This window comes from Rhinolophus sinicus, linkage group LG01, assembly GCF_036562045.2.
Source record: "Rhinolophus sinicus isolate RSC01 linkage group LG01, ASM3656204v1, whole genome shotgun sequence".
In the NCBI taxonomy this organism is placed as follows: domain Eukaryota; kingdom Metazoa; phylum Chordata; class Mammalia; order Chiroptera; family Rhinolophidae; genus Rhinolophus; species Rhinolophus sinicus.
In genome coordinates, this window is record NC_133751.1 from 128,775,982 (window position 1) to 128,796,023 (window position 20,042).

The 20,042-nt window shown below is 34.1% G+C and overlaps 1 protein-coding gene across 4 annotated transcripts in view; it reads left to right on the forward strand.

Annotated features, from left to right (window-relative positions):
* The window catches only part of THSD7B (thrombospondin type 1 domain containing 7B), an 802,394-nt gene that overhangs the window by 579,499 nt on the left and 202,853 nt on the right, over positions 1–20,042 (forward strand). For all 4 annotated transcript variants that reach the window (XM_074335732.1, XM_074335728.1, XM_019752567.2 and 1 more), the window contains one exon: positions 13,837–14,015. In XM_074335732.1, coding sequence (XP_074191833.1) covers positions 13,837–14,015 — 179 coding nt within the window. The remainder of the gene's footprint in view (positions 1–13,836; positions 14,016–20,042) is intronic.

Below are 20,042 nucleotides of genomic sequence, written 5' to 3' on the forward strand. Positions count from 1 at the left end.
AGAAATATACAAATATATTAATAATTGGTAGTCTTTAAATGGTGAGCATGTTTTCGTCTTCCAACACTTTTCTATTTTTACATTTTATGTATCTTTACATATTGAATAGTATTGTTGACAAGCCCTCAGATTTTGAGTATCATATGTGGAATTAAAGCCAGAGCCAAATTTTCAGCTCTGTGGTCGGCATATTGTGTCCCTGAAAAGAATAATCTAGATATGGATGATTTCACCTGATCATTTCCAACAGCTGCAAAATAAAAAAGTCACATCCTAAAATAGCTTACTTGGCACTACCTCAATTTTCTTGAATGATAAGATTTGAAGATTTTATCTCATCTTTTTATCTGAATCATCTTTTGGGAAATGGGAAGGAAGAGTAGTACTTTTAACTCCAGATGGAATAACTCATCATTTTCCTGAACCAAAGCTGTATTTCAAATATACACAGCTATGGCCTCAAGTTCCTAAGCCAATGACAATTGTAAACAGGTCCTTATAAAGCTAAAAAAGTTGTGTAGAGTGGGAAGTAAAACAAAGGAAGTTTTTCAGTGCTTCCTGAATTATATCTCCACTTTGTGAAATTATTACCACATGTCGAGCATAGTGAAGTTACCGAGTTTCTAGTCACTTCTACTCTTGCAGTGCAATACAATGGAGAGATATGGAAGTCCCTCTAAGTGATTTCAAAGAGCTTGGACTTTAAAAAGGAGCAAGATAGAGAACACAGAAGGAGGAACCTGATTGTTTAGGAATGTGGGGTAAGGGAATATAATGAGTAACATATTTTTTTAAAGCTCTTTTGACCTCATTCCAATCTCCAGTGGCCTTCAAGCTCCCTTTATTCAATAATTTAAATATGCTTGCTTTAATTGGCATGGAATTATTAATTGCCATATAACATATTGATTGCTCTATGTGTTTGATCAACAAATACAAATAGACAAAAACTCACAGGATCATTCTACCCATCCCTGCATGCTACACACTTTTTGGCTTTGAGGAGAAAGTGTTGTTTTTGAGAAGGCTCGTGGTTTTGGATCTCCTCCTCTATGGGATTTCTCAATCTGGGGCTGTCTTCCTACTTCCCATTCTCATCTCATACACTGAAGATGAGGTTACACATTTTTTCTGAGAATAATAGCAGCAATGGCTAACACGTTGTTCTAGACCCTCTAGTCTAAGTGGGTATAATAATTACCTCCGTTTTGCAGACAAAAATATTGAGGCCTGAAGATGTTCAATGACATGCACAAATTAAAAGCACTAGCAATAAGTGTCCTGATTGACTTTGATCTTAGGTATTTCTCCTTGCTAAATATATGCTATTATCTACCATGGCACCATGCCTCTCTAATGGAAATAGCTTACTTACTGAGTGTTTCCTCTGTGATCAGCACTGTTGAGTACTCTCATCTGATCCTCATAAAAATCTTATGCAGTAGGTACTGCTGTTATCACCATCTTATAAATCAGAGTTCACAAACGTTTTCTGTAAAGGTCCAGATAGTAAGTGTTTTCAACTTGGTGGGTCATACTGTCTCTATCACAACTAGTCACTTGTGCTCTTACGGTGCAAAAGTCGCCATAGATAATGCTTAAACAAATGGATGTGTTCTATCAAACTGTATTTCCAAAAACAGGCAGAGTCTGGATTTGACCTTCAGGTCACACTTTGCCAATCTTTGTTATAGATGATAAAATTGAAGCTTAGAGGATTTAGGCAACTCTTGTTAAAGTGAGATATTGGCCGAGGTCAGCTGAATATCAAAGGCAGGTTCTCATCCATATAGAACATTGCCTTATCAGAGTCTTCATTTCTCTCTTTAGTAGGTTGAATTATGCCCCTCCCACCAAAAAAAAAAAAAAAAAAAAAAGAGAGACATGTTTAAGTCCTAACACCCAGTACCTGTGACTGTGAGCTTATTTGCAAATAGGATCTTTGTAGATACAATGAAGTTAGTAACTTAAGATGAGATCATCCTGGATTTAGGAGGAGTTCTAAATCCAATGACATGTGTCTTTAGAAGAGAAAGGAGCGAGAGATTTGAGATACAGAGACATGAGTGAAGATAAGACAGAAATTGGAGGTATGCTGCCACAACCCAAGGAATGCTAGGAATCACCAGGAACTGGTAGAGCAACGAAGGATTCTCTTTTATAGACTTTGGAGGGCTCATGACACTATCAACACCTCAATGTCAGACTTCTGGCCTCCAGAATTATGAAAGAATAAATGTTTGTTGTTTGAAATCATCAAGTTAGTGGTGAATTGTTACAAAGGTCCTAGGAAACTAATAAACTCTCTTTTTTTTGTTCTCTTTTTAGAGGTATATTTCTAGTTGCTCTTGAGACTTTTTCCTGGTTTAAAAGGTCCTGTCTCTTTATGAATTCAAATTATCCATATCCAATCTTCCTTGACACTATTAGTGTAATTAGAGCATTGCCAATGACCAATTTTCTTAGAGGAAAGTAAGTATCTTACCCTCCTCCTGCAACTTCTTTTGTTCCTTTAGCAAGGATATCTTAAATAGCCTTAAACAAAGTCATGAAATATCTGTTTGACAATAGAAGGTAAGAGGAGCTGAAATGTTAGTCTCCGGATTAGCTGACGCACAGTCCATTAGGAGACAAATTTATTGGTAAGTGAAACAAATTCACCATTACCACCATGCAGTATAAATCAGGCTGAGAGTCATATTTAATTTTACACCTTGGCGATATTTCAAAGGTTTTTACAGTAACTTGCAAGGAGTTAATGTGCTGTGAATTCATTCTAGTCCATTGATTTCTGCATTAGCTCAGTGAGAGATGCAGTTCTTTGGCAAAAGCAAACTTTTGGAGGTAAATTTTCTTCGTCATGTAATCCATAATTTAGAATTTATAATAACAGCTTGTTTCATTGTTCATGAATACAAATAGTTGTCTGGATGATCCAACATTCCAGCAAATAAAAAGAAAAAAAGGAATTTCGTCTCTGAAGGGTGTTCCATGCAACTGTATCCCTTTACGAGCTTTGCTCTGTACTACAGAGTTTGGAGGAGCTTGGCTCTGAATGCAGGATGCCTTATTCTAGGTAGCCATGCTGTTCTAGGTATTTTTGATGTCTCTTGTTGCCACTGTTAGGAATTATGTTTAAATGCTGTTGTTAGTAATATGCAGGGTACTGATGGCAGTAGAACTCAAGCCACCTAATGAAGCCTAAGCTTTAGGAACTCACTCTTGCATGGGCATCTCCCAAGTGGAAGTTTCTAGCTAAGATTCCTCATAGATCCTTTCATGTGGTGAGTACAGTGAGCTGACTGGTGGGTCTCTGTATCTTCCACCTTTTCCTGCAGTAGAAGGAGAACACCATCTGTTTTTCTGTCCGAATTATGAGTTACATTTTTGCATTGCTTTAATTGGGAGATAAAATCCTTATGTTAGAGCTTTAGACTATCACTCTAAGGGATGGTAGAGAACTGCAAAGGGATATTTCATCTGAAGAGGACTTAGGACCCAGGTGTTCCCAGAGCCTCTACACTTTCAAGAGAAGCCAGAAATCTTTACTTTCATATAAAATCCCCCAATATTGAACTCTTGGCCTCAAAATAAATATGTAAGTCAACAAGTGAAAAAATAAACAGGTAGACCATAAATAAATCCAATATGCTGTTCCAATATAAATGTCTGGATTCAGGTCAGAGCTTCCTGTAGGTCCTCTGAGATGAAACAAGGTGGACAGACACTTCTTTTCTAAGCTCATGTATTTCTGATTCCCATGGGATACTTAGAAGCGTCTTTCTACTCATACAGTGGCCATTGGTGATTGTTAGACTTAGTTACACTAACCCTGTGTCAACAATTGGGGAATGCAGTTGCTATTTAAAGAGCTGCTTCAGTAGTCATTTCGAAGATGGTCATTTCCATTTAGACAGTGTATTAACCATCTGTGTATGTCAGAGCTAGTTAATTATTACTAGTAGTCTATCATGTACCATTATGTTGTTCTTTAATAATATATATGTAAATGCAATATATAAAAATGCATATATGTAAAATTATATGTATACAGTGGGAGCCAAAAAATGCATATGTTTTAAAAAAGGAAAACTGTATTAAAATTGTACTAGTCAATATACATCGATAAGAAAAGATGAATACAAGTCACGTTTGACTTCTTCAATTACAAAAGGTGCTCAGAGTGGTTACCATCAGTGTCCAGACACTTCCGATTATGGCGAACTACTGCTTGAGCAATGTTGACCAAAGTGTCCACTTGTATACATTTTTTTGGCACCCCTGGTATACATTATATATGTATGTATATTTACACAATACATGTATATTTATGCATACATGCAAAATACCACATTTAGTGGTCTTTAAGCCTAAGGCCTAGTCATTTGTCATTTCACTTCTAAATTTTTTAATTATCTCTTAAGAAGGTGCCTTGTTCTCATGCCGTCTTTTCCTTCACTCCAATAGCACACCTGAATTAATATCAGAATTCTTAATTAACTTCCTAAGACCTCCAGCAGGATATCCCATGTGGCACCACCTGACCTAGCCAATATTATACTTCTTTCAACCTCAGATTCTTATAAAAGATTTCTCTGTTGACTTGTGAACATTTTGGGTTCATTCCCATCTTCTTAATATAATTTGTGGTATCTCTCCTGCCTAGATTGCCATCTACATGTCCATTCTTTTTTCAAAGTTCTGCCATACTTCAGAAGGTTTTAGTTTTTAAATTTTTATTAAATTTGTTGGTTAGTAAAATTATATAGGTTTCAAGTGTACAATTCTGCAATACATCATCTGTATATCACATTGTGTGTTCACCACCCAGAGTCAGTTCTCCTTCCATCCCCATGTAATTGATCCCCTCTTCCCTCTTCTGTCACTCTCCCTCCCCTCTTACCCTCTGGTAACCACTAAACTGTCGTCTGTGTCTATGAGAGCTTTTTATTTAAGGTAGACTATGATATATTAGAGTTGTGATTTGGGGACATTAATATGGCAGCTGATCAACATGGAATGAATGATAACAGATTGAATACCTGGAGTCCAGTTAAGGGGACATTAAAATAATCCAGGTGACACATAATGAGTGTCTGGCTTTGGCTGGTATCAGCAGACTTAGACAACAGAGATGGACTCAAACAAAAATTGATTTACTGATCTAATACAGAATCTCTCATTTTGTCAAAGTTATCCTAGCCTTTACTTTACATAGAAATGATCTGGAATGAGAAATGGAACCCAAATCTGGAAATTATTACCCTATAATTTTTCTGCTATAGCATCTTTACATAATTATAATTTCTGTCAATCACTAACGCCAAAAACAGTATCAGGAAAAACAAAACAAAACATTTTTATCTTGCTATGTAGCTTTTAGTAGTGGTAAAATATCAGTATGTCATTTATATTGTATATTAAAACTTCCACAAACTTCTACTTATTATAATTTTGTCCCTATAATATTAAAGGGAGATACAACAGACAAATATTGCCACATTTTTATTTTTACATGAGGAAACTGAATTATTGAGATTTAATATTTTATTCCAGATCACATAAGGTTACACCTTGATTTATAATCCATACACCAGCCTTTTTATAAATAATAAATTATAAATTATCCTGAAATATATATCCATGGCTCAACTTTTGCAAAGTCACATTGTCATTTGATGGCGCTGCCATTCATTCTGTGCTTACTGCTGCTGCAGCTTAATCTTATTTTCTCAGGGCATTATATATAGATTCACAAAATACTCTATTTATTCCATGGGGCTTTGCATTTCATCTTCTGAAGATATGCTTTGCTATGCCAAGGTTGATCCATCAGGATGAGATAGGTTGCGTTATAGTACCAAATATAACAGACAACTTCAAAATCTCAGTGGTTGAATGCAAGCCATTAAGATCATTCAGTATCCAGGGCTACTTTTTATCAAAATTGGTTTGGTTGGGAGCTCTGTTTAACTTCAAGACCCTGGCTGAAGGAGCAGCTGGTGTCTGGAATATTTTCAGTTCCTGTGGCACAGGGAAAAAAAGAGTGTGGCAGATTACACTAGGGCTCCTAAAGCTTTCACCTAGAAGTGACACGCTCACTTCTGATCACATTTCATTGGCTAAAGCAAATTATAAGATGGCACCTAACTTCAAGAGGCAGAGAAGGGAAATCTTACTTACTATGTGTCCTGAAGCAAATTCTAAACTATTTGGGGACTAGCCCTGAGAAATACAAGACATGCGCTCAGATAAGTCTTCAGAACTTTTAAAGGAAATGTAGAGAATGTATGGTATAATTTGATATTTTCTCAGGGCAAGGAGATGTCATGACAGGACTTCATATAGGCTCTAATAGCCACAGTTCTAAGCATTACTCGGTAATATTGGTTTGTCAACAATCTGTGTATCTTTGTAGTGTTTCAAATACCAAGTATGTTATGTGGTTAAAACATTCAGTCACTTTAATTTTAACAGCACTCCTCTGCAGTAATGATAGAACCTGTTTTAGTACATACAATACTAATTGAGCAGTTCATATTTTTCTGTGTCTCGTGTTCCATTTGTCCCTAATATTCTCAATATCTTCTAAGAGAAAAACATCTCTTTTGTGTGCCTAGAGAAACCTGATATAAGGTTGTTAATGCTGAAACTCTGTCTGTATGAAAACTGGAGATACCATCTTGATTAAATTACCTGGACAATTCAATTTAAAAGATCAGTTCTTTATATGATTTGGTTGACTGATTAAATTTACACTGATACATTTAGTTACAGCAAGTGAACCAGGTCAAGCAATTAGTCAAAAACCTGTGTCTACCACAGCTTATGCCAATAAACATTTTCACATGAATTACTTAGAAAATTGAAGCCAGAATCCATTTATATTACCTCAAATTGTCATATAATTTGTATATATTATCTGTATCATGTAAGTTACGTATGATTTGTACTACTTTTTTTTCTCGTTTATAAGACTGATCTCTTCCAAAATATGAATATCTTTAAGTGTATGGTTGATTTTCTTCTTTGTCACTCCATCAATAAAGAGAACATTCTGGGGCCATAAAAATTATTTTTTTTTCTACTTGATAGTGAGCTGGTTATCTCCTGTCAAGTCAGGATTCAAGTTCCCTTTCTATTTCCGACCAGTCTATAAAATTAAGTTTTTGGCCTAGATGACTTTGAATTTACATATAAAATAAAGTACATCAGTAACTTTACATGTTTGATTAAGGAACTGATTTACACTTAGATTATTTTTCTCCCTGGGAAGTGTAATAAAATTTAATAAATAATTATGCTGTGGGATATTTGAGTTTTAAGGAATCCAGGAAAACTTTTTTTGTCAATGTGATTTTTAAAATTTTGTGTACCTTCTAAATCAGCTATACTTTAGGTATCTGATTAGGTTGTGGGCTCAAAATATATACTTTATTATTTGCAATACTATAATATTACTATCATTTTATACTGTTTAACATTGGAGAGTCTATACTGATGGGTTTTTATATATGCAATAAATATATTTTTCTACTAGTAAAGAGTATTTTCAAAACTTTCTTTTAATGACTCAAAATTTTAAGAAGAAGGGATCATGATAATTTAGGTGCATTCCAACTCCCCTCTCTCAGGCCCCACAGAGACCTAAACAAAGTTGGAAACATCTTTGAAAGAATGTGAATGCTATTCATGAGCAGTATTCCCAGGCCAAAATATAAATACACCGAAGCAAGCTGGTAACCCCATTGAATTTGATCTACATTTCCACTCAGTAGTGGATTGAGATTTTTGAATAAATGTCTAATACTGTCAGTCTTCTCTTGAGAACAATGGCAAAGTATGGATCCAATTTCTCAAATTGTCTTTCTTGCCACAATGCCAAAAAATCTGCCCCCATTTTTTTTCCATCTCTCCTAAACAAATTTAGACTTTATACTACTCTGATTTATGTCATAAGATACTTTTTAATATCATGCATTACTAGATAAATAGTAGTGCTAAAATGTATAAATTAAAACAGTAAATCTTTAAACATTGAGAAATTAAAACATGATATCATTTTAACTCCCAAGATTCTCCCAGATCTTCACTTTGAAGTAGGGAAGATATGATTAGCATTTTCTTTATTGTTTCCCTGTCTGATTTTTGGTACTGTGTTTTCATTATTTTAGCAAAGTGTCAGTAAATAGAACATGCACTATCTAGTAGGATGTTTGCCATTACTTTACACAGTAGGAAAATAAAAGTAAATTAATCTAGGTTGTTTCCTCAGGCTTAATATCATCAACATTTTCTTCCTTTGTATCCTCCAAAAAGAGATTTTATAGGGGTAAATATCTGTTAGTACTTGAATGATGGAAGGGAAAAAATGCATAGCAGGTAATATCCTGGGAAGTGGTTTTATCAATAAGATTGCCTTATTCATAGAGCTGTGTTTTTATCTACGTCCATTACACCAACCTAAAGCAATATTTGAGAGTTAGAAATATAGATTGAAAAGTCATTTCATATCCCCGGGCTTCAGCCCAAAAGGATATAAGTCATCATATAAATTCCTCTACTTATAACATAGAGGTACTATTAATGGATCATATTCAGTTCATCTTTATTCATAATAACAAATACGTTTGAGAACCTACTGTGCGTAATGTATATGGTTTACAAAATCATGATGTTTGGTGTATGCTCTATTGCTAATTCTGTAATGACTATTTAATACCTCACTTTTTATGCATACAGATAACTAAAATAGAACATGAAAACATCCCCAGGCTAAGTAATATGATGGTCCAAGGAATGTATTCTGCATATAAATTGTAGTATAAAATATTTTTGGTAGAAAAACTGCTTCCTTCATAGCAATTGGATTTAGATTTATGAATGTTGCCAGAAAAGCTATTCTGTGACATATTTTATGTAGATGCGCTTTTAAAACATTAGTGAAGTTTCCATAGTCAGGAATTGGAATTCTCACATGGCATGTTAACCTTGTGGGTAGTCACATTTGATCATATTCACTTGCCAAAAATTGCAAGTATTAAGCATGTGGGTAAAACTAATTCCTTTCAATTATGAGGTAGGCATAAGAATATGCAATTATTAATGATTCTCACTATGGGCTTTTCTTTGAGGTATACTCTGGCATGAATATAACTTTCCCGAAAAATAGATGTCACTGTTTCTTAGACCTGTTGAATTTCAAAACTATTTTATACTCATTGAGTTTATGATCTTGACTTTAATAGAGATTCTGTGGGATTATGTCTTATCAACGGGGAGAGGAAAAGCAAAAAACAGTGTACTAGAAGCTGTCTAATTAAAATAATTCAGTATTTAAATATAGATGAAAATAATTTAAATTCTCATTGAATTAATAGGGTATCATCTAATACAAAATCTGCTTTAACATACGATCTACATAGTCACTCAAATATTTAAAAGTTACTTATATGAAGTCACCTAGAATTTCATATTTGAAGTATACATACCATGAGAGTCCATTCCACTTAATTACCAGTCCTGCTCTTCTCATTCAGTAGCAAATGGAAACATTTTGTGACTCAGTTTCTCTGTAAAATTGTCTGTGACCTCTATTTAATCATATACTTAGCTTTATTATGTACTTAATATCAAAATGGTGATCAAAGCTCCTTAGAAAGAACTGTAGAATTCCAAGTATATTAAACAATAGATAATTAGTCTTTTATTATTATTATTATTATTAGTTTCAGGTGTACAAAGCAATGTAATAGTTAAGACATTTACACCCCTCACAAAGTGATAAGCCCCACCCCCAATCTATTACCTCTCTGACATCAGATATAGCTATTACTATAACCTTGACTATATTCCCTATGCTTATGCTGTACTCCACATCTCGTGACCATATGTATATTTAATTATATGAGTAGTTGACATTCAATATCATTCAACTTCAGCTTCCGGTGTACAGCACAGTGGTCAGGCATCTACACAGTTCATGAAGTGATCTCCCCAACAAGTTCAGCACACATTTGTTACCCCACATAATCTTTACAACATTATTAACTATATTCCCCATATTGCACTTCATATCCCCATGATTATACTCTGAACACCAATCTGCACTTTCCAATCCTCCTACCTTCTCCCCTGTCCACACTCCTCTCCCATCTAGAAACTGTACGTTTTTTTCCCCTATGTCTCTGAGTCTATTTATGTTTTGTTTGTTCATTTATTCTGTTTTTAGATTCCACATATAAGTGAAATCATATGGTATTTGTCTTTCCCAGTCTGACTTATGCACTAACATAATATTCTCTAGGCCCATCCATGTTGTTGCAAATGGTAAGATTTCATTCTTTTTTATGGTCGAGTAATACTCCATTGTATAAATGTACCACAGTTTCTTTATCTAATCGTCTATCAGTGGGCATTTTGGTTGTTTCCATAAGTTGGCTATTGTAAATAGCACTGTAGTAAACATAGGGTGCATGTATTTTTTTGAATTAGTGTTTTGGATTTCTTTTGATAAATATCCAGGAGTAGAATCGCTGGTTGATAAGGTAGTTCCATTTTCAATTTTTTGAGGTACCTCCGTACATTTTTCCATAGTGGTTGTACTAAAATGCAATCCCACCAACAATGCACAAGCATTCCCTTTTCTCCACATCCTTGCCAGCATTTGTTTGTTGATTTATTGGTGATGGCCATTCTGACAAGAGTGAGGTGGTATCTCATTGTGGTTTTTATTTGCATTTCTCTAATTATTAGTGATGTTGAGCATTTTTTCACATGTCTGTTGACTATTTGTATGTCCTCTTTGGAGAAATGTCTATTCAGGTCCTCTGCCCATTTTTTAATGGGGTTGTTTGGTGTTTGTTTGTTTGTTTGTTTTTTTGTGTTTTTTTTTTTTTGTGTTCAGTTGTATGAGCTTTTTATAAATTTTGGATATTAACCCCTTATCAGATGTATCATTGGCAAATATCTTCTCCCATTCAATAGGATGCCTTTTTGTTTTATTAAGGTTTATTTTACTGTGAAAAAACTTTTTAGTTTGATGTAATCTCACATATTTATTTTTTTATTTTTCTTCCCATGCCCGAGGGGATATATCAGTAAAAATATTAGTAAGGGTAATAATGTCTGTGAATTTACTTCCTATGTTTTCTTCTAGGAGTTTTATTGTTTCAGGCCTTACATTTAAGTCTTTAATCAATTTTTAATTTATTCTTGCATATGGCATAACAAGGTGGTGCAGTTTCATTTTTTCCATGTATCTATCCAGTTTTCCTAGACTGTCTTTACCCCAATGTAAATTCTTCCTTCCATTGTCATAAATTAAATGACCATATAGGCCTGGATTTATTTCTGGGCTCTCTGTTCCATTGATCTATGTGCCTGTTTTAAACCAATACCATGTTCTTTTGATTACTGTAGCTTTGTAGTATGATTTGATGTCAGATAGTATGATACCTCCCACTTTTGTTCTTATTTCTCAAGATTGCTTTGGCTATTCAGGGACTTTTGTGGTTCCATATAAATTTTAGGATTATTTGTTATAGTTCTGTGAAAAATGTCATTGGTAGTTTGATAGAGATTGCATTGAATCTATATATAGCTTTAGGTAGTATGGACATTTTAACTATATTAATTATTTCTACCCATGAGAATGGTATGTTTCCACTTACTTGTATCTTCTTTAATTTATTTCTTTAATGTCATAATTTTCTGAGTCTTTTATTTCCTTGGTTAAGAGAATTAGTCTTTTAACAACCTCAAATGGAGCTTTTTTTTTTTCTTCTTTTTTTTTAAATTTTAAATCTCAGCAAGATCTTTCCTAGTGATTCTTAGATGTCTGGTGTACTCTCTCTTGTCAATGAGTATTAGTTGGAGAATGTAAAATAATTCTAATTCTAATATTGATCTAAGAGAATTATAACTATAAAATTATATTTAATATACAATAAATATAGGTGTGTATACAAACAGAGAGCGAGAGAGAGAGAGAGAGAGAGAGAGAGAGAGAGAGAGAGAGAGAGAGAATGCAATCAGGGAAATAAGGTCCTGAAAAAGTTTGGAAAGCTATCAAGTGGTAAAAATATGCCTTATATAGAAAAGTGGATGACTTTCTCATTGTAATATGAAGAAAGAATCAAAAATATGGGAACATATTCCCTTATTATTCATCCCCCTGCCCCCAGGAAAGAAGAAATTAGGTCTTAAAAGTTTGAAGACAGGTGGAGAAGATTTGAAAAAGTTGTAATGTGGAATGGGAGTGAGAAGAAAATGCAGAAGTATCACTAGGCAGTATGAGAACTTGGTTGAAGATAGAGACTACACAATGTGGTCACCAGTGGGTAATAGCATTTTCTTCATCTCTGCTTTGTAGTCTAGTGTTAAGCACAGACAACAGTTGACCGATCTAGCTCTGAAATTTTACCAGACTGGCATGGCAGAAGAACAATGGAGCCAAGTGGTCAATTATATTGGCAAGAGAGTAGTTGAAGGGATGAACCAGGAAAGCCAAACTGGTTAGAGAAAGAGTAGAGTTTTTGCATGAGGAAAGGCATAAATATTATTGGAGAAGATGGAGTAGTCTCCGTGGACAGATTTTGGGATAGAGAAGAGGGAAGAGCAAGAGGAAAATAAGTTAGGCATGTGGTTCTCAGCCTTGTCTGAACATTAGAATCCTTTGGAGAGCTTTGAAAACTACTGATGCCTAGATCCCATCTTCAGGGATTCTGGTCAGATTGGTCTGTAGTATATTTGGGACGATGGAAATTATTTTACAGCCAAGTTCAAAATCCTTGTTTAGAGCCCCCATGTAAAAAAATCATATAGGTTTTGCAAATAAATAAAGTTGGCACTTTATTTTCAAGGTAATGGAGAATCAGCAAAGGTTTTAAAAGAAGTATCATAAGTTATTATATATACAGTGTTTCCCCGAAAATAAGACCTAGCTGAACATTCAGCTCAAATGTGTCTTTTAGAGCAAAAATTAACATAAGATCGGTATTGTATTATATTATATTATATTGTATTATATTATATATATTATATTATATTATATTATATTATATTATATTATATTATATTATATTATATTATATTATATTATATTATAAAGACCTGGTCTGATATTATAGTAAAATAAGACCAATAGTTAATTATTAGATAGTTAAATAATTATTAGAGAAAGATTGTAGCAAGAACTGGACTGAGGACAAAAGCAAGACCAAATAAATCTAGAGCATCTACATCTGTATTTCAACACATGTCTCTTGATTCCAATCCAATATCTCATTATACAACCTTTCACTGTTCCTCTACGTTCTTCTTTCAGTAATATCCTGCTCTTCCTAATTCATGGTGCACTCTCTGCCCTCCTCCCACCTCCAAGTCACACTTCCTGAAAGTGGGAATCAAGGTCTTTCTTAGAGGAAAGGCTTGCAGATCACAGACACCAAGAAAGATTGATTCTATTATACTTCCTGTTCCCAGGTGGGAATGATAAGAATGGTAGAACACAAGGCCCAGTGAGAGGAGATGGTACCATCATTAGCCATGAACGGCTTCATTTCTTATCAGAAAGCAGAACTAACTGCATATTCCCTGCTCTTTCCACCACAGAACTGCCTGTGAAGTAAACAGATGGCAGAAACTTGGAATGCTGATATAATCATATGTATCTATCTCTGAAAGCTTCTGTTTGTTTATTTACATAGAAAACTATTGAAGCTACTGCAGCAATGTTGTTGAGCAAGCTGAGCTGTAATCATGAATTAGAAAGTAAATTTGATCAGTACGTTTTACTCAGACTTTCCTCCCTTCTCTTGAATCTTTTTCTTTCAGGTTTTATTCAAGAAGAATGTGTCATCCCCTGCCCATTTGATTGCAAGTTAAGCGATTGGTCTAGTTGGGGGTCTTGCAGTTCTTCGTGTGGGATTGGAGTGAGAATTCGATCCAAATGGCTAAAAGAGAAACCTTACAATGGAGGTCGCCCATGCCCTAAACTGGATCTCAAGAATCAGGTAAAGTACATGAAGCAGCAAATAAATGCTAAAACAGTATCCCGTTTATTATTTTCTATTAAAATTGAAGTCATTATATTGTTACAAGCAGCTCATAAAAGGTTATCACAAATTCAGAAGAGGGGTTCAGAGGGCTAATTAATATAATACACTTAGTAATAGAAGCCTTGGACACTCCTAGGTAATGTTCAGATCAACTTGGTATTATTAGCAATAATAATGCTTACAAAATTTGAATCAAATTTATTTTAATGATTTTGACATGTAATTTGATTAATCATGATATTATAAAAATGATGTGTGTGTATATACTTGCCGGTGTTCCCACAGCTCTTCATATATCTTCTGAGTTATTTCTCTGCCTGTTTCCACAAAAGTCAAAGCTGTTTTCATAAACAGAACTCTGAAGGATACTCTTTCACATTCTCATAGATATCTACTGGGTTTCCCCGAAAATAAGACCTAGCTGGACCATCAGCTGTAATGCATCTTTTGAAGCAAAAATCAATATAAGACTCGGTATTATATTACATTAGACCCAGTATTTATTATATTATATCATGTCATATCATATATTATAATTATATTATTATATTATATAAGAGCCGGTCTTATATTAAAATAAAGCCAGGTCTTATATTAATTTTTACTCCAAAAGACGCCTTAGAGCGGATGGTACGACTAGATCTCAATTTCAGGGAACCACGGTAATAAAAGCTATCCTAAGCAATCAAAATTGATCTGAATATTTCAGTTGGCTTTACCCATATAACAGAGTCTAAGATTTGGTTAAGAATAATAGTAAAGAACTAAAATTTATTTCATGATTGCATGCTGGTTATTAGATTAGGACTGATATACACATATAAAATATTATAATCCAGTTGACTTAGTGGAGAACAAGATGTTAGAAGTGCTTTGTACTTAGAGAGGTGAAGTATGGTTATATAGAGCCTTTACAAGGCTATATAGAGCCTTTATACTCAGAAACTATTTTAACAGAATAGTTTCACAGGCTTCTATTACTAATTCTAGTTTATGAATTTCTGTCCCTTTAATCTCATTTTGATTAGACTTTCTATACAGGTTGTTGAATGGAAAGGAAAGCTATGCATTTTTTCTTAATTAGTTTGAATAACATGTCTAGTACTACTTGGATTTAAATATAATTTGTCAAGTCAAAACCAATATCTCTACCTATTTTTCTCCTAACTTTTGACAAAAGGCACATAACTCATTGAAAATGAAAACTTATCACTCTAACACAAAATATTTAAGTTCTAAGCCAGGGCAGGATGTTGTGCTAGTTTTGTATTTTACAATTATGTGGTACAATAATGACCATAGTTTCTTCCCTCATAGCAGATGTAAACATTTTGAGAAAACAAGGCAGAGGATCATAAAATCAACATAACGTTTGCAAATAAGCTCCACAAGTACAGTGGTTTGGTGAAGGGAAGAATGATGAAGGTTAATGAAGGGATATGATTAATGAAAACAGGAGGCAGATAAAGCATAGCAAAGATGGTCTGAGATAATAAGCCCTACTTCAGTACAAAGAAAGGAATAATACAAGTTTATGGGCAGAAGGAGGCTTTCAAGTGAATATTCTGTTTGAAGACTATTTGGCCATCCCCAGAGGATTTTCTAACCATTTATAATGGAAAATAACTACTAAGCATTTATGGTTATATATAACATATGATAATTCTCAAATCTTCCTCAAAAGCATCAATGAAAACCTAAGTCTTTATAACACTGGTGTTAAACACTGATTTTAATATGTTAGTTTTATGAACTAGGAAATTATCAAAGGAATAAAAGGACTTTATTTGATCAAAGACTTTAAGACTATATTCTCACTATGCAACTACAAATATATGGAAATGTGTCTATCAAATTTAAAAGTACGAATAAGATGAATGTACTTGTAAGCCTGTTGTGACTTAAAGGAAACTTATTCTAAACATTTAATTGACATATAACACCTAAAACCTTATGAAGTAGTGCAAGCTAAAAATTAACGCCAGGTTCAACCTGCTTTTAATCTAGATAAATAATCTAGATAAATTCCATAAATGTAAATTAAGTGAGGGTGGGCCTGTCTGCAGGGCATGGTTCTAATTTTTGAGTTCCAGAAAGGAATTGCAGCATTCCAAAGACATTTGTTAGCTGTGATGCTCAGAAATGAATCCTGAGACTTAAATAAATTGAGTTTAGTACGCCTTATGTTTTAATATAAAGAGCTTTCCGCTATCTAGCGTGTATGTGGCTTAATTAAACTTGAATTATAAAACTTGACCTCAATCCATACTTCATATTTTAGCATAAGTTAGTTGATCTCAGCAAATAAGTAATAGCTTTCCCTGTCACTTGTAAGTCTGTGAATGGCAGGGAAGGTACTACTGGGAGAAATCCTAAATTTAAAAGAAATCCTCCTCAGAGCAATTCCGATTTTAAAACAAATACTTACATACCTGTAAGTGTATTTGTGGAAAGCTATCTGTGGTGATTTCATTATGTATTTGCTCTTATATATAGTAGAATCCCCTGCGTGTGTTTGTGTGTGTGTTATAGAATTTTTTTATTTGATCCATATTTTCTTAATTCATTTGAAAATAAATGAGTTGTCATGAATTTTCATTATTTAGGAAATATCCCCAAGCTTCTATTATTGATGGCGATTCTTCTTTCGGAGAAACTGCTATTTGTTTCTCTAAGCTGGAAATATGGTCTAGTTAGAGGTATAGCCACTTGAGGCTCTTTTCTAAAGTTCAATTTTATTCCTGGCTTTAGGATATTTGTCTTCTTTCCAGTTGGTTCAGGTTTGGATTTATTTTTCTATTTTTGGTACCAGATTAATACTCTATTATCCATTCATCCATAAGTAAGAGCTCTAAAAATTGTAACCAAATTATTGCAGTAAAAGAGGCACATATCTGTAGTACCTGTGCATGAGAAAAATTCAGTATGTCAGATTGAGCCGAACATCTTGTTCATAAGAAATATTGAACTTTCTCATGTGTATGTCTATTATGCATATGCCTATATAAATGTTAGTATACCTACATATGCTTGTTCATTCTCCTTCTTAATTTCCCTTCAGAACACGAGGCCTTTTTGAGGGCAAGGGCTGTCTTTCTACTTTTGTAATTCATTCCAGCCCCTAGTACACTATCTTGTGGATTGTCAAATTATGTTCATTGGATGCTTTATTTGAAAAAGAAGCCTTCCCTCTGGATGAGTGGGTGGCTAGTGATATAGAAAGACAAAATATATTAAAACTCTGGTCTCTTTTTTTTCCTATTTTTTAAATTTATTGGGGGTGACATTAGATAGTAAAATTATATAGGTTTCAACTATACAATTCTATAATACATCATCTACATATTACATTGTGTGTTTGCCACCCAATGTCAATTCTCCTTCCTTTACCATATATTTGACTTCCTTTACCCTCTTCTACCCTCCCTCCCTCCCTCCTCCCACCTCCTGTACATTCTGGTAATGACTAAACTGTTGTCTGTGTCTATGAGTTTTTGTTTCTTTGTTTGTCTTGTTCGCTTGTTGCTTTCAGTTTTATATCCTATATATGAGTGAAATCATATGATTCTTAACTTTTTCTAACTTATTTTGCTTAGCATGATAATCTCAAGATCTATCCATGTTGTAGCAAATGGCAGTATCTACCCAAATAATCTGAAAACATTTATCTGTAAAGGTATATGTACCCCTATATTCATTGCAGCATTATTCATGGTGGCCAAGACATGGAAGAAACCAAAGTGTCTTTAGATAGATGAATGGGTAAAGAAGGTGTGGTACATACACACAAAAGAATATTACTCAGCCATAAGAAAAGATGAACTCTAGTCTCTTATACAGTGATTTTTTTCAGTTCAAATTCTCAAAAACAAGGGCTCTTTTAGAGGAAAAAAATAAGAATCTCCAAATTATTATTGCCTAGTCTTTCAAGACTTGCTTGAAAAATCCTGGGTGTTTGTATATCCACTGAAATCTAACTCAGTGATATAAATGGAAAGGTTAATGCATATAAACTCATAGACTGTTCTGAATCTGTTAGTAAAATCAGTATTTATAATATCTCATAAAAAGCCTTCCTTTTAAACCAAAACCTATCAACATGGGGTAGCTCTTTTTCTAGAGGTGCCAAAATGACATCAATACTTGAATAGCTTTCTGCTAAGTATATTTGTGATGCTAAATAGTTTGAGCATGCAGCTTACCCAAAGCTCTTACTTAAGTGGAAAACTTCTAAATAGTTTAATGGATTATCAGATCAGTTGGTTGATGCCCTTGTTGCAGCTGTGCATAATAAAATACATAATATATTTTAATATTTTACAGTCTGTAATGTGTTGGGTGGATTTAAGTGCAATTGTACTATATATTTGTGTTATGTTTTGTTTTGTTTTCTTTTGGAATTCTGCTTAGTAGAAGATTAAATATAGGGACCCTGACATTAAACCTCCATTAGACTTACATTTCCTTTATGAGTTCTTCACTCAAATGAAGGCAAGAGAGTTCCAGGAAATTATATTTTGTTTATAAGTTGCAAATCTTGCATTCACAGTTTATTTGAATAAAAATCTTACACTGAGATTCATTACCTATACTTTCTTAAATGCATGCTATCTATTTAAATACATTTTTGAAAGTGTTTTGACTGTGTTTGGAACTGAATGAAAGGATAGAAATTACATATTTGTGTTCTCTAGGAACATTTGCTATTTTAAAGTTTTGTCTTTTCTTCAAAGAGAAGTGGCCTAAATTTGGATATGATGAGTACAATGCATTTTATTTTCATAGCAGACTAATAATGTTTTAAAGAGTATTTTTCCCCAAAAAACATATACATATATATTTTAGCATAAACATTTCTTCCTTAGAAGAAGGCTTTTGGATGAGAAAAGGTTTCCATAGAGAGATAGTGTATGCTAGTTTCAGTGCTGCTTCGTTAATTATTAGCAGCATGTTAGTATATGGAAATAGGGTAACTGACATTCTGTCTTAATGTGTGTTTATGCAGAAACATATGGTGACACTTAGATTTAATTTGATTTAACCAATTTGGGCCTCTTCTCTTCGACCAGCCTGACTCCCCCTCATTCTAACCTAGTGCAAATCATTCCTGGCACAGTCCTGCTCACTTTGGACTTAGTACCTTGGCAGGAGCCCCAGACTGTAATGGAGCAAGAAGTCTTCTTGAGCATGAATACGGAAGGCAGCCTATGAATACAGAAGGCAGCCTATGAATAAGCACATTCAGGTGGGCTGTTCTTGCATAGGTGGTGGTGATGGGGCATGTTGAGGCTTCACCTTTGGTAAGAACTTGCTTTAAGTATGAAATATCGTATTTGTAGAATTAAGAGATGCAGAGTGATTTATTCTCAGGGTTATTTGAGAGGATTTAATACAGATACTCATAAAACATTTCACGTCTCCCCAACAAAGAAATTATTATTGCAAAGCCCAGTTATACTGCACCCCACCTCAGAGGCGGCATGAAATGGATCCTGGGGGCGAGCGTTCCTCCATTTGTATCCTTTATGCCTGTCTGCCAACTCAAACTCTGCTTTCAAGTTGTGACATTGTACTAATTGAGCTGAGTAGAGCTCAGGGGAGAGGCAATTTTTCTTTTTTGTTCTTGCTCTGTCACCATCTACAAGAAAAATTATATTTTTCTTCTCAAGAGATTTCCTCTCACCCCACTTTGGCATCCACACATACCTCATTCTTGATCATGCCAAAGGAATACCCCTCAGGCTTGTTAAAATTTGTTGAAACTTTGATCATTTTTCTTGAGAGCTGACAAAATCATTCATAAGAAGCAATTTTCCTATACCTGTTGTCCATTTTCTTGCATTTTACTGTGTTTTTTAAAACTCAGTATTGCCGTTCTGTATGTATTCACATTCACTTTTAGTTGTTATTCAGGATGATCCTGTGCACATTCTGTCTAATACAATGTTCTCTACTACACTGGCTTGGCAAATGTCACTAATG